This window comes from Myripristis murdjan, chromosome 6, assembly GCF_902150065.1.
Source record: "Myripristis murdjan chromosome 6, fMyrMur1.1, whole genome shotgun sequence".
Taxonomy (NCBI): Eukaryota; Metazoa; Chordata; class Actinopteri; order Holocentriformes; family Holocentridae; genus Myripristis; species Myripristis murdjan.
The window spans coordinates 16,333,846-16,348,439 of NC_043985.1; the positions used below are offsets into that span (position 1 = coordinate 16,333,846).

The 14,594-nt window shown below is 40.3% G+C and overlaps 1 protein-coding gene across 5 annotated transcripts in view; it reads right to left on the minus strand.

The window, feature by feature from the left end:
• Nucleotides 1-14,594, minus strand: part of LOC115360856 (pleckstrin homology domain-containing family A member 5-like) — a 90,187-nt gene that overhangs the window by 18,375 nt on the left and 57,218 nt on the right. For 3 of the 5 annotated variants that reach the window (XM_030054015.1, XM_030054014.1, XM_030054017.1), the window contains 6 exons: nucleotides 13,689-13,809; nucleotides 13,130-13,234; nucleotides 10,917-10,989; nucleotides 7,714-7,814; nucleotides 5,868-5,983; nucleotides 2,625-3,131 (listed from right to left, as the gene is read on the minus strand). In XM_030054015.1, coding sequence (XP_029909875.1) covers nucleotides 2,625-3,131; nucleotides 5,868-5,983; nucleotides 7,714-7,814; nucleotides 10,917-10,989; nucleotides 13,130-13,234; nucleotides 13,689-13,809 — 1,023 coding nt within the window. Of the gene's footprint in view, nucleotides 1-2,624; nucleotides 3,132-5,867; nucleotides 5,984-7,713; nucleotides 7,815-10,916; nucleotides 10,990-13,129; nucleotides 13,235-13,664; nucleotides 13,810-14,594 lie in introns of all 5 variants that reach the window. The other 2 variants (XM_030054013.1, XM_030054016.1) reach the window with 1 other exon arrangement.

Below are 14,594 nucleotides of genomic sequence, written 5' to 3' on the forward strand. Positions count from 1 at the left end.
TTCAAGCTGGTCAGACAAGAAAAACTGTCCAAAACTGAACTTTTCATAGTCAAAGCCTGGTAACAGCCAATTAGATTTCCACAATCTCTTGTTTCCCCAAAGATGTCATTTTATTTGATTAACCATAACTCTGCCTGGTAAGTGAACAATTGCGATTTTTTTATTATTATAGTCAATGACTGCTTCCCAGTTCTCCATTGCTGGGGGTCAGTGGTAAGCTCTTAAGTAATTTTATTTGTGTTCAGTTTTGATTTATGATTTCTCATTAGCACTTGTTGGCTAGCTATGTTAACTAATCAAAACAAGGTAATCTTGTGAAAGATCATCCCAAAGCTACAAATAATCCATCATTTGCCTCTTGAAAACTTAGTGGCTGTATTTATGTGTGTGTGTGTGTGTGTGTGTGAGTGTGTGTGTATATGTGTGTATGTGTGTCTGTATACATACATACATACATACATACATAAATACATAAAGAGCTTCACTTCCATAGTGGGTTCAAACTCAGTGCAGCTGGCAACAAGAGAGCATCTATTAAGACTTACAGACACTGGCCAGAATACTCATCGGCCTGAAAAACCCAGCAGCGTTTAAAAAAAAAAAGGCATGTAACCCCATGGAAATTGAGGATCACGCTAGAGGACATGCATGTAATGTGACCATGACAGGGAATTGGGGTTGGAGCGTTGGAGTAATGACAAACAGAGCTGCCTGACAGCTGAAAGGAGGGAGGGAAAGAGAAAGAGAGAGAGAGAGCGATAGAGAGAGCGAGAGAGAGAGAGAGAGAGAGAGAGAGAGAGAGAGAGAGAGAGAGAGAGAGAACAAGGCAAACAGGGAAGAAACAGTGCATCAGCAGATATATTTGATTGATTCAACCAAAGAGAAAGAGAGAGAGAGAAAGAGAGAGAGAGGGAGAGAGAGGGAGAGAGAACAATGGAGAGCAAGTTTATTCTGACCTAGTTAAAGTTGCGAGTCTCCTATCTTCAGCAGGGTCAGCAACTCTTGCTCATTGCACTGCCAAGCTATTGTTTACCTTCAGTTCTGTTTACCACTGTACACGTTAATGATGATGATAAGATTTGAGTAATAAGGTAACTTTAGCAAACACTGTCACTGCATATGACAACAGATTTGCTCTTGGGTCTACTCCCTGGTCTATTCCTCTCTTGTCTTGCTATTCAAAATAATATATGAAAATTGTCAGTGGACAAAGTCAACACTAATGGCTGTGTCAATCTTAACTGCACAGTTTAAGGCCAGAAAATGGGGTTATTTAAGTTTTTAAGCTTAAGTTTAGAGAGTCTGCATGTGAATTTGGCTTTCTTAAAACACTGGGATGCTTAAAGAGAATCCCAGCTTTCTCAAGATACAGGTGAATCAGCATTTCCAAATGCCAAGTTTAAGTTCCAATTTATTGCTGTTGGGGGCTACAGGCTTTAAAGTGGGACAAGACTGGATTGTTCTGGAATAACCTCAAGACGACTAGCGCTGGCCCCTGTGGAGCAGACTGACTGTCAGCCATTTGGCATGACTCGTACTCTGGTCAGAGTGACTGGAATTCAAACAAGTTAAAGAACCACAGGGGACCTCCCGGTTTCTATGAACACTTGGATCAGTGATCACTCATATAATATTCTGTAGATCTGAAAGGGTCTGCAATACGTGCTGAAGCCCCTGAATCTGCTTGTAGTGCATCCAAGAGGCACATATACAGTATGATAACAGCCAGTATGATAATAGCCAAATCTAATAAGTGGGATTCTATTTGTTTGTTATTCTCAAATGTATGATTTTTCAAACTTGCTCAGTCTCTTTTTGTTAAAGCCAAGGTGTCTGCAATTTTTGGCAATGTAAATTCAAGACAGATTGACAGATCTGGAAATAAAACCAGTTTCACAGCTGAAATAAATGTGTTAAATGTGTTAGAATACAGGTTAGTGTGACTGGACTGTTTTCTCACAAAAAAACATTTTTGAAGACCTGGAACAGTTGTTGGGAAGTTGTGAGCCATTTCTGTCTGTTTTCCAGAAGTCATATGGATCTCGACAGAAATAAATTAAAGGACACAAATTAAAATAGCACAATTAAAATCATTAGTAATGTGTCTCCCTCTCTATTCAATTCAATTCAATGGCTTTATTAACATGAAAGTTAGAACATTTTTGCCAAATAATTGGAGACAATAACAGCTCACGATAAGCTACATGTGCAGGTGGCTTAATGTTAATGAGGTGTATCTAAATTTGGCACCAAATGACACTTTTTCAATACTCAGTAGTAGTGAGGCATTTCAGTTGGTAAAACGTAACATAATTAGACATAATTAGATGCTTAGTCCTACTAACAACATGTTTAAGGCTGTGTATGTGTGGGTGTTTGCAAAAGCAAGTGCGGGGTACATGGTGATGAGGGGGTGAGGGTTATGGCTCCTCAGGGAAAAAAAAAAAAATACCAGATGAAAAGAAAAAATGGCTCTTCAGGGGTAAAAGGATCCTGAGCCCTGACCTAGACGATTGAACATCTTAGATTTCACTACATTCAAATGTTGAGTACACATAATAAACTGCACAAAATTTTAAGAGTTTCTCACATCCTGCCAAAAAAGGCTTCTTCTTGAAACCTACCTCCTGGTGTCATCATCCTGGCTGCGTCCTCTTTGTGTGCGGACCCACTGCTCCAACTGCTGCATGGAGTTGGTCCTACTCATTGTGCGGTCTGGCTCCTGGGTGGGGGTTCTCTGAGGGGGGACCCCGGTCACGTCAGCTGGACTCTGCTCCCCAGATCCATTGACCTGGGGGCTGCGGTGTGGAACGTCCGTCTCTGCTGGATTCCGTGGTGAGTTGATGTTGGCGGTGAGAGCTGCAGCCTGGGCTGGCTGTAGTTTGATGCTGTTGATTTTGGTGAGTGGACGCTCACGCTCTGCTCCATCTTTCTGGAAGCCGTAACGCTCAGCATCATGCTGCTTCCTTTCCTCCTCTGCCGTTTTGGTGGTGGTTGTAGTGGTACATTCTCGGTCTGTCTCACGGTTGCGTTCGTTGTTCTGGATTTCAGGCTGCGTCAGTGACGGCTTGTGATTGGCTACATGGTTGACCTCCTGCGGCCCACACTGTTCCACTTTCAGCCTGTCCAACCTGGACCAAGGTCCAGAGAAAGAGAGAGTTAAGGCGTGTCAGTAAAGGTATCAAAACATATCACCTGTGGAGTGAGGAGAGCGAGAGGCATAATAACTACATTAGATAGGGCTTATATAAGGCAGCTGTGATACTAATTTGTGTCTACACCATAAACCATGTGTAAAACATCTTTTCCAGACATTATATCACGTATGAATAAGACACATAGCCAATGTGCTAGCTGGAGTGTAACAGGCTTTGTGAGCTTTGAGACAAAAGGAAACTGGAGGGAAAATGAGGAGGTGTACAATGTTTCTTCCAGCTGCCAGAGCAAGCCATGGTGTGTAAAACGAAACCAGATATCTCCAATAAAACACTGAGTCTGTCGAGGGATGTCTCGACAAGGTGGTGCTGAGACCTGGCAACCTCTTTGTAGGCAATCCTTGCCTCCCTTCTAGCAGACCTGTCCACAGCTCTGTATTCCTGAGGGAGCTTTCTGGAGGTAACAGACACCGCTGCTGCTTGGCCTTGGATGGGCTCAAGGTCACAGCTTAAAAGATCAGCCGGTTTCCCTGAATGGCAGGGCTCCCTAGGTTAACAATAAGAAACCAACTGGAAAGGCTTGCCTTCCCAGTTTCCACTCAGCCTTTTAAATAGCAGTGCTAGCAATGTGTAATGTCTTCTCCAGCCTGCTGTGGCTCCTCCAGCCCAATATAACACACATTTAGCCCCCATAAAAAGCCTGGGTGATTTACCTCATGCTTGTTTGGACAGATTATACAAACAGTTGATTATATTTAGAGGGAGAGGTCCATAATGTTTTTTTTTTTTGTTTGTTTGTTTGTTTTTGTTCAAGGCTATCTTGCTCATCTTTAAAGCTATCTAAATATCTATCTATCTAAATAGATACTGAGGATAGTGGATGGATAAAACAGCAGACTAAATAGTGCCAGAGATTTAAAGAGGCACAATATTGTCTGATCTAATAGTTCTCTCTCTCCAGTGGTTTCCAGACACTACTGCCCTGAGTAATTAAAAAGCACTTTGCCGTTATGCCTGCTCACCCATGTAAGAGGGCCATTAGACAGTCGGGTTCCCAGGTGACATTTTATAAGAAAATAAGGAAAGAAAGAAAGAACTAAAAACAGCCTCCATCTTGATGACTCATCCCATTGCCACTGTTAAAATCTTTTATACCACCTGTACCACTCACTCAGAGGGTATATGCACACTGCACATGGCATTTTTGTATATGTTAAAGTGTGATAAGAGTTTGACAATGAGTGTGGTTATGGAAACATAAATAAAGACATAGGCTTCTTCAACACTCCTGCGACCAGAAATGTCAGGCGCAGTTGTTGAACTCTTGCCAAACAACTTAACAGGCTTATAACTAAGGGATTTATAAACCTCTTTCTTTTAAGCACAAGAGAAAAAAAGGCTCAACAAGGAGAAATGAAACAAGGAATGCCAAGTCATTACTGCTTGTTTTAAGAACTTTTATCCAGTGCAACTGAAGCCTTGCTCTCCATTCAAAAGCTAAAAAAATCTGCTTTAGTCTCCCAACTTCAAATAAATACAGAATTACTGAGTCCTTGTAACTCTGTGAAATCCCTTAGTTCTTCAAAACAAGGGCTGCTGACAATTCCATGGATTAGGTTACATCTGAAAGGCAGTAGTGCCTTCTCTGCTGTTGCCTTTAAGCTGTGAAGCAGCCTCCCAAGTGTTGGAACAGCTGACTCAATTAACAACCTCTGAAAACTCGCTTTTAACCTCTCACATGTAATTGAACTTGATATTATTTTTGCTGTTTTAAGATACTCATATTTTATTATTTGCTTTTATTTACTTGCTTTATGTCTTTTATGTTTTTTTTCTCTCTCTCTCTCACAGTATCTTCAGTTGCTTTAATTGCTTTGAATCCCTTGAACAGGTTCTCTGATACAGCCCTACCTACACTTTAAAGGCTTGCATTACCATAGGATTCCCGCTGGACGTATTTGGAAGGTTGCAGGAGAGAACAGACAGCCAAGCAGCCAGTGCAGGTGGGACAAAAACTAATACAGAAGTACCATAAAATAGACTGATAATAATAACTGAATAGAATAATTGACATAATTAGTGTTCTCCTTTTAGCCTTCAGGCAAGGGTGTATATAGAGTGTATCTATGTGTATGCATATTTGTATCATGATAGTTATGTGAATACATGCATAAATACACAGTGGCAGTTTCCTTCTGTTTATATATATACATACATATATATATATATATATATATATATATATATCTCAGGAATCCATATACTCTTTGGTCTATGTATTTTTAATGTAAGCAATGATTTATTAGGCCCTGTTTCTTGGTTTCTTATATATAACATAAAATATGCTGAGACAGTGTACTGATTGTTACTGTTGGACATTTTGTACAATACATTTCTTCTTTTGATTTAAAAGTGTATGGATTATGTTCCTACGGGATTCTCTAGGTGGAAGTGGGACACACAAGATCTGCGTTGTGTGGGAGCAAACTGGTGTCTTGCGGGAGCAGGATCAAAAAATTTATCAAGCACAGATGTCTACTATTATTCCAATGTATGGTCTTTCACTGCTCTATTATCTCCTGTAAAGCACTTTGTAACCTTGTTTTAGAAAGGTGCTGCATAAACCAAGAAAGGAAACAAGGACGGTAGGTAGGCTGACTGATTTACTGAAATTCAGTCAAATAAAATATCATTACTCATGCTGATACAAACCTTTTGACTGGCTCTGAGTGCACAAGTGCAGCATCCGTCATAACTTTCATCCATGACTCCATCTCTTTGGCTGTATCTGTGCAAAAGTAGTATGTCCGCATGTTGGGGTGTGTTGCCTGCATTGACAGTGAACAGGATCAGGGACAGGAACAGAGACAGAGAAGTTACCTGGAAAAGAGAGGAGACAGCATTGAGTCAACTAAGATTTCTAACACTTCAGCTCTGAGTGGTAAATCAAGGTTGTCTGCATTTGAAGCATCCTGTGTGTCATATTTCGAAGCAAAAAAAAAAAAAAATCATGAGAAATACCAGGTATCAGCCTGTGAAATGCAGCTTGCTATAGGTGTCTGCAACATCCATGTAAGTATGGGTCATCAGAATTGCATACATAATACTAAATTTGGATAGTAAATCTCAAACAATACTGCAGGACTTACCATGCAAGGCCATGTATGGTAAACACATTGCTCCACAGTTGATGCTCTCTTGCAGTGCACAGATGTTTGAATTGTCAGAGCGTGTAAGTAAGAGACAAAGAGAGAAAGAAAATGTTCAGTGCGCAATCTCAATATCCTGTTTACAAAAGTCTGAAAACAACAGTGCCATTATTGCTCCAACTGCCTTAGAATAATAGAGTAAGGAAAAAGGAACTTTATAACGCTGCCATTTTGGCCACAGAACAAGAAACAGACGAGTGAAGAATGAAAAGTATGCAGCCTAAAAGTCATCCTGTGTGTGAATCACTATAAGCTGAACGGGTCGTGCTCTGCTCTCTTGTTTATCTCTTCACCTCCATCAGCCTGGATTCAAGTTGGAAATGGAGTGGGTTGTGTGGTCGGAGAGACCTTGGGCAGACTCCTGGGCGTCTGTCTTTGGCTGTGCTTGGCAGGGCAGTACTGTTGTCCCTCACGGTTTATAAAAGAGCCACAGTCAAAGAAAGAGCACTGAGATCCCATAAATATAGTTGTTGCACTGTAGCTTGGGGTTTCCGAGTCAACTTAGACTACTGCAGCCCTCTAATACTAAACCACTGGCCGTAGACAACATAGACATAAGCCTTTTGGACCATGCTTTTGCTTGGCCTCCCTGACTCATTTGCTTTAGCAACATACAGTGGGCAGTTTAACTTTAAGAGATAGTTTGCACCATTTCATTATCAACTGCTTGGAACCTATTGTCAAGCAAACACAGAAAGCTCAAAACATCAATTTAAAGCAAAGAAATAATAATAATAATAAAAATAGAATACAATAGAATAGAATACAATAGAAACAGTGGAAATAAAGACCACTACAGTGAAGCGGTTACTTTCTAACTTCAAACTGTGTCCAAGAGACTCAATTTCCCAATTTTCAGTTTAGTGGGGCTTTGTTCATCCAGTACATGAAATAATGAATATAATTTCACCTGAAAAAACAAATAACATCACTATCATATTCTATGCCGTAAATTCATTCAATAAAGATACATAGGACTGCACAATTATGGCCCAAAAAAAAAAAAAAATCTTGATTTTTTTCAAACATTTCACAATTTTAATCTAGATTTTCTGGTTTTCATTAACTATTACAAACTTATGGGAATCTTTACAGGTATGACCATAGGACTGGTGATTTGTGCATGATATTCTGGGCATGCACGCTCTGTGTAGACCTACATCAGTGAATTAGGGCTTGTTTGAAAGACTGCTCACTGGCTGTTATAACATTACACATCATTGCCAACATATACAAAATCAGTCATTTTTTGTGTTGATTTAAAAATAAATGTAAATTAATTGATTTATCACCCTACCCTAAAGCTACAATGTTATAAAAGTTTGACAAGAATGAAAACATGCACTGACCTTGAAGGCATATTTTCTGTTTATGTGATCATCCACAGATAACATGGATATATGAAAGCTTGGTAGGAGGATGCTGCCAAGTATCCCCTCTTCTTTTTCATCTGCAGAAAAAAAAAATGTGCAGTGTCACACAATGAGTTAGGAGCTATTTTTGTCAGTCATCTTCAAATGGTCTGTGATGCTGTACTCCAATGTGGAATACTAATGTGTGAACATACCAAAGGCTCGGGAATAACCCAATGGATTGTGAGATAAAACAGACAGGGGACAGTGCTGGACAGACAAACAGGGTACACAGTCCGATCAGCGAAAAAGATGAGCACTGATGCAGCCTTCTGCAAAGCTAGACTGCTCTAATCCTCATTAAGTTAGCTGACAGAGCTCCACATTGACAATGGAGGACTGCACCAGCACTCTCCACAGGGGGGATTAGATTGGGTCCAAGTCTTATGCAGAGAATTGCTTAACCTCCCAGTTTGATACGAGCCATCTGCATAGCTCACACAAAACAGTGCAGGAAAACAAACAATGTCAGGGACGTGACTGCTGCAGTCCCATATGAGCATTTGCTTTGTTTGCTTAGTGTATGCTCACGTTGTGTGTATGTGAGTGTGTGTTTGTGTGTGCCTCATTTGGGCTAGTAGAAGTCAAGCTGCTCACCCACATCCATGTTTCTGGCCCTGTAGGCTTCTATACTGAATAATTAAACCCAAACATAACTCAAACTGGGGCTGTTATGCAAAAGTCAACACAAGCTTCTTGATTCATGGTGGTTGCTAAACTGAATAATGTCTAAAGTGAATAATGAATAATCTTTGGGGGGAGTAAGAGTATAATAGCTGAACTCTTGGGTTGGCCTCAGGTAGTTTAGAAGAAGTTGAGCAGTTTGCCATGCAGCCCTGTGGTGCCCTGGCTCCACGATCAAAGGATTGGGGGATTGATGGATTGATCTGTCCGCCAGCCTCAGCCTACATTCATCCCTCCCAGCCATACACTTATTTTTTCATCAAGTCTCTGTGTCTCTGCCCACAGCTTATCAACAGCCTCTTAACATAAGCTGGAAATGAGGGAGATAAGTGTGACAGTTAGTAGTCGCGTGTTTAGATGGCGGGCAGGAAGTTCATGACCCCTCTACCCACTCTCTGCTGATGGGTACAATTTCTCCACATATCTGTCTGGATGCAGCCTTTGGATCTATTGCTGTCTGTGGCTTATGTCATTCAGTGGGTGGAAAGAGGGCGACAGGAGTGGCAGACAACAGAAACAACACAGACTTGCTGTCATCCTGCTCAGCAGAAATGATGTACCAGTATGCACACAAAGTGAGCAGGGGCTATCGAGCTGGCCTTGTGCCAAGCAACAATTACAGTTTCTCTGCAGCCGCAGCTTAGCAGCAGGCCTAGGCTACAGTTAGCTGACGGCCTCACTGATTCACAGCCGTCATTGGATTTTTTTCAGTTGGGGAGTTCTGAAAAGCTCTCCGAACACAGCTGTGTCAATATTTAATATGACTGTTTGAACTGCATGGGAGAGGGAGGAAAGCTGTCAATAGCAACTCAGTCGATAGCAGCTTAAACAAAAAATATCACTAAAGCTTGCAAGTCTTGTGATGATTTCCTACAGCATAATGATAGCAGAGAGGAAGATTCATAGGGAAATTCCCTTTTAATTATGGAATGGAAAGCCCTCAAGCTGGCTTGGAATCCCACAGTGAGACCATCAATGAAAGGACAAGATTGATGGAGATGATAGTGGTCACTGGTAGATCAATCACACAACTCATCCAAGTTTCCATTTAAATCAAAAATTACATTTGAATTATTTGGTTATGTAAGTATGCCCTGTCTTTAATGAATTATAGAGCCATCTGAGTAGCACTCAAGTTCATGTTCAAGTTTATTTAAAGCCCAATATCACTATTTACAGTCTTAAATGGCTTTTCATACCCATAAGTTTACAACAAACAAAACCAGACAACCCTCCCTGGGTAAATTCTCATACTGGTTAAGAAAACACAAAAAACCTAGGTGCAACTGGGGGGGAAAAATGGAAGAAATCTTGCATTAATGCATCTTTTTGTTTCTAATATGGGAGTAGGTTAGCCTGCAGCAATTAATAGCATGCAACCACTTTATAAAAAGAGCTACACCTTTGAAAACATGTTTTATGACTTACCATTAGAGTGTGAAATCTAATTTGCTGCAAAGCTTTATCTTTCTGAAGCTGCTTCAAAGCCTTGTTTCAACTCCTGGCCTTACTTAGAGAAGAAAATGATGTCTCAAATGCCAATATGAAGGGCGTGACAGCCATTCCAATTAAGACATCTCCTCAGTTGGCCCTAACAGACTGCAGCAACTCACAGCAGTTCAGACACAGACTTGGATCTGGATGAATATCACAATCTCAAATACCCCCTCCACCAACACAAACACAGTTCTAGATCAGGGCTGGTGCTAGTGCCACTTCACAGTTGGTTCAACATGCAAACCATTTAAGAACCAGGAACTTTTCGACAGGCTTGACAGCCATGTCATTGTGTCACTGTATATGTCTCTGCTGTTCCAGCAATGCATAACAGACACATGAATTTGCTGCCGCTGTCCCAGTGCACCATATAGAAGGGGACAGAAAAACAGGCTCCTCACAGTAGCTACACCTCAGTAGTAGCAGCCGCCAGCCAGGGGAGACTGCACTTCTCCCACAGGAGAATCACTTGCTGTGCTCTCAGGGGAAAAACACTGTAAAAAGTATCAGAGGCTGATATAATCTTTCAAAATGACGGGGTTTTAATAGGTTACCTGAACAGCCTGATGCTTCACGACTGTTTTGGTGCAACTGACACTGCTTTTTATTGACATTTTACAATATTCAACAGGGTCTTGACTCAGCTGTTAGAAACACTGATTTGATCTATAGTCCTGCCCCCAGCTCCAGACATAAGTGCCTCTTTCTGCTAGCCCAGCAAAGAGCTGGTGACACACCAGTTTTCCTGGCAAAGAGCCGGTTCTTTGGCTGTCGGAGCACAAAGAAATGGTTTGAGATTAGGCATTTGCTCCGAACCAGCCATCAAACTGCTTTGGTACAAAAGGGGCATAAGAGTTTCCAGTTCTGAAGGTCATAAAAGCCCTCTCAACCACTAACTGACAAAAAAAAAAAAAAAAAAAAAAAAGACAGGTGCTCTTATTGGACAAGACATAACTCACCTCTGTAGTAGAAGAGGCACAGGTCAGATAGTACAAACCACCTCTTCTTCCACAGCTTCATCCCTGTACTGTCCTGCAGGGACCGCAGAGAAACAGGGAATGGTTACACCACAAACCAACATATCTTACATAAAACCATGAAGTAGTGGGACTGGTTTAACTGCAAAATGAGAAGGATGGCTATTCTGTCCTACCCAGAGTTTGCCATCTGAGTCACAGTTCAGTGAGCTACTTTGATATAAGTAGTATGAGTCCTGTTGTGCTACTGACTGTTTGCTCTGTGCATGTTATTAGACTACGTCATGCCCATTGAGAGACACTGATCAATCTATAATTTATATTGTAATGCATGACAAAATGCTGGAATCCTACAGTCAGATTAGTTGTCTGCTTTATGCCCAATTCAAAACACAGATAAGGGATGTTAACTTCAAGCTCTTACTCCAGTCCACTGTACACAAATGTGAAACCAAACGTGAAACAACCTTCATTTTATCAATAACAGCAGGTCTGCTTCTCACAAGTTAAGCATCAATACAAATTTTTAACAAACACAAATGAGGTAAGGTAATTGTTTCTTAATATATACTTGAGGTTTTACTCATCAGCAACATTTTACAGATCATTCGAGCAGGATAGCCTGCGAATATCCGGTAAATATCAAACACTAATCACTTTGACTCAGTTAAATGCCAATGGGAAAGCCTTCATTATCATCAAATCTGTAGGGACTGAAAGATGTAAGTTGACAGGAAAAACAAATGAATCGATTTTTTATGTGAACTGATTTTTTCCCCCCACCCCTATCGGCGAGTGTTGGAAATAAAGGTAATCACTTATTTGTTAATTTGAAATCAAGACAATAACAAAAGAACTCCAAGTTCAACTTCAAAACACTGTAAAAAGAATGTTCCACTGTTTCATGTATGTGATTATAACCCAAAACAACAGCCTCCCCTTAAGTTGGAGGATATCGTTTAGTCTGTACTAAAAAAAATAATGTTCCTTAACTGAAGTTGTTCTTCAATATCACTCTGTGCTGCTTTCAGAAGGCTGAGTGATGGACAGAGTATTAAATACCAGTTTGCTTTATTGGAAAACTTGAGCAGAGTCTTTAATCTTGGATTTTACCCAAAGACAATAGAGGGAGGGATCTCAACAACTCTGTCATTATGGTCAAACGGCATGTAGAGCGAAGTTTATTTCAAATGGAAATTCAATTCCACAGAGTAGAATGTTTAACATATTAATATCAAAAAGATTTGCAATACCAGATGGAATTCAGTATGTTCAGTTTTGATGCAATTTCAACAATTAATGCAACAATTAATTAAGAAATGTATTGCTTCCATTATGTCATCAGTTTTCCTTCTGCAATCTTTGCCTGAAAACTGTCTTGGCCAATTATTTTCAGATGTGTTCATATATGTTGTACCATTTAACAACACGTATGTAAAATCTCACGCTGTTTGGGAGGGAAGAGAAAAATTAGGCTTTCACCATCAATCACTGTAGTTTTGTTCTCTCAAAGGATACAACGAAGCGTTGCATCTTTTTCCTCGGCCAATTACTTTACTAGATTCCAGGTTTGAATAAGGGAGAAAAAAAAAAAAGTACGACTCCAGGTTTTCTTCATGGTGGCAGATTTGTCTTTCATTTTAACTACATCACCTTGATTTATGTTCCCAAAGAAATAGCAGCTGGCAGCTGTACGAAGGGAAGCCTACTTGTGTTAACAACTGTGCCAGGAGGCTGCAATCAAAACTAAATGAGAGTCTCCTTCTGAAGAAGCATAAGTGAGCCCTGTCTGGGTAAGAGCTGCTTCGAGCACACCCATTTCACCCCTGCTGTAAGCAACCAGGGAACCATGATGAGATATTGCTATTTAAACACTGCCCAAGCTGGCTGACTCGCTTAGCAGAAAATATGGACAAAGTAACACTCAGACCTTTGAAAGATATGAAAAAAAAAAAAAAAAAAATTCATTTGTGCTTATCTTGTTGAGCACACTCTCTGACTGGAAGGAGAATGCATTTTATATGTAGAGAGGAGGGAAGCTGTAGAACAGAAATGCTGTGTATACAGTTTTTGCATCTGTTGTTTCATAAGACAAGGATATTTTACCATTTTTTTTACTAAATAGCAATTTAACGTACTCCCAAATAAATAACACAAAAAGCTGCTGTATCTCCAGCTCCTGTGAACTCACTCACCTGTTTATAAAGCCAGTTGCTCTTCACTACTGGTGCACCGGGATTCCTCCTGATAGAGTTGGATCTCTTCCCAAAATTGTGGACTTTTTTGGATGGTCTTGAGGGCTACAAATATAATAGTAATAATAAGTAAATAAAAAGGTGAAATATATGCATACAAATTTTACTTTCGGATTACGTAACAGTTACATATTTGTGGATAGAAAACACTATAAATCTTGGAAATGACTGTTTACAGCTATTCTCCAGTTCACAATTCAACTCGACATTTACTTTCCTGGATTTTGAAGATTACCTTTTCCTTACACCATTCTGAGTTTAAAGGCAATGCTACAGTCAACCAGACCATAACTACAGAGGTAAAAATGTCACTTCAAAATGTAAGTCTTATGTATCCTGGAATTGAAAATAATTTTTCAATACTTATCCAAACATTTTATTAATTCTGAAACTTTTCAAGGCTTGCAAATTATCATATTATTATTCCATTCATTTCTAGATCTTACTTTGTATAAGGTTTTAGATAGGTACAAACCCTCTGTTCATGCACGTCACTCACTCTTCCTGCTGGACTACTGGGCTGTGCCGCGCAGTCTGAGCTGCCTGTGTAGTTGGACGCCTCACTCATAGTGCTCAGTGGCCGTTCCTTCTTGTCATTCGCTGGAGCTTTGGGAACAGATCTAAACAGGAGACACAGAGGATGCCAAGAGCAACCCATCAGTCAGAAACGTAGACTACTTTCTGCTTAATGACCCCAGTAAAGGACAATAGGAGCGGGCAACCTGTATTGTCTGTGCTTCTATTCAGTCCAATTTTGTCAATTTGCCCTATCAGTCTTCTGAAGTCCACGACCTAAGTGTTGTAATGATCTCAACATGGGCCTATGAATCAAACCAATTACACCCACCATGTCACTGCAGATAACATTTCCTTTCTCTAACAGATTTAAATGATCTGCAAAGTCTGCTTGACATATTGAGCTGCAGCAGATTATGCAGCAGTGAGTCAGACCAAGAATGCCTCTTAGCAGGCAGAAAAGTTTTAAAAGCAAAAGCTGAATGTAAAGTAAGTTCAATACATTTGCCATGGATCCTTTTGGATAGAACAGCTTGTGAAATAAGTCATCTCCAGCTCATGAAGATGTCCTACATTCTTTAGGAATGGTACAGTCAGTGTAGTCTAGAGGGAACAAGACAGGAAAAGAAGAGTAGAACAAAAATACTGCAGCACTGGAAGAAGTGTCATCTCTCAGATATATTGAGTTTCAGGTCACTGAACAAGGACAGATACTCCCCCCACACCCCACCCCCAGGCCCTGACTGCAACTGCACTATGAAACTCCCACACCTAACCTGCTCATTTTACAGGTGCACAAGTAGCCCAATATACACAATATGGACAAAAGTATTGGGACACACCTCTTAATCATTGAACTTTGTGTTTCATTCAGTCCTATAGCCTTAAG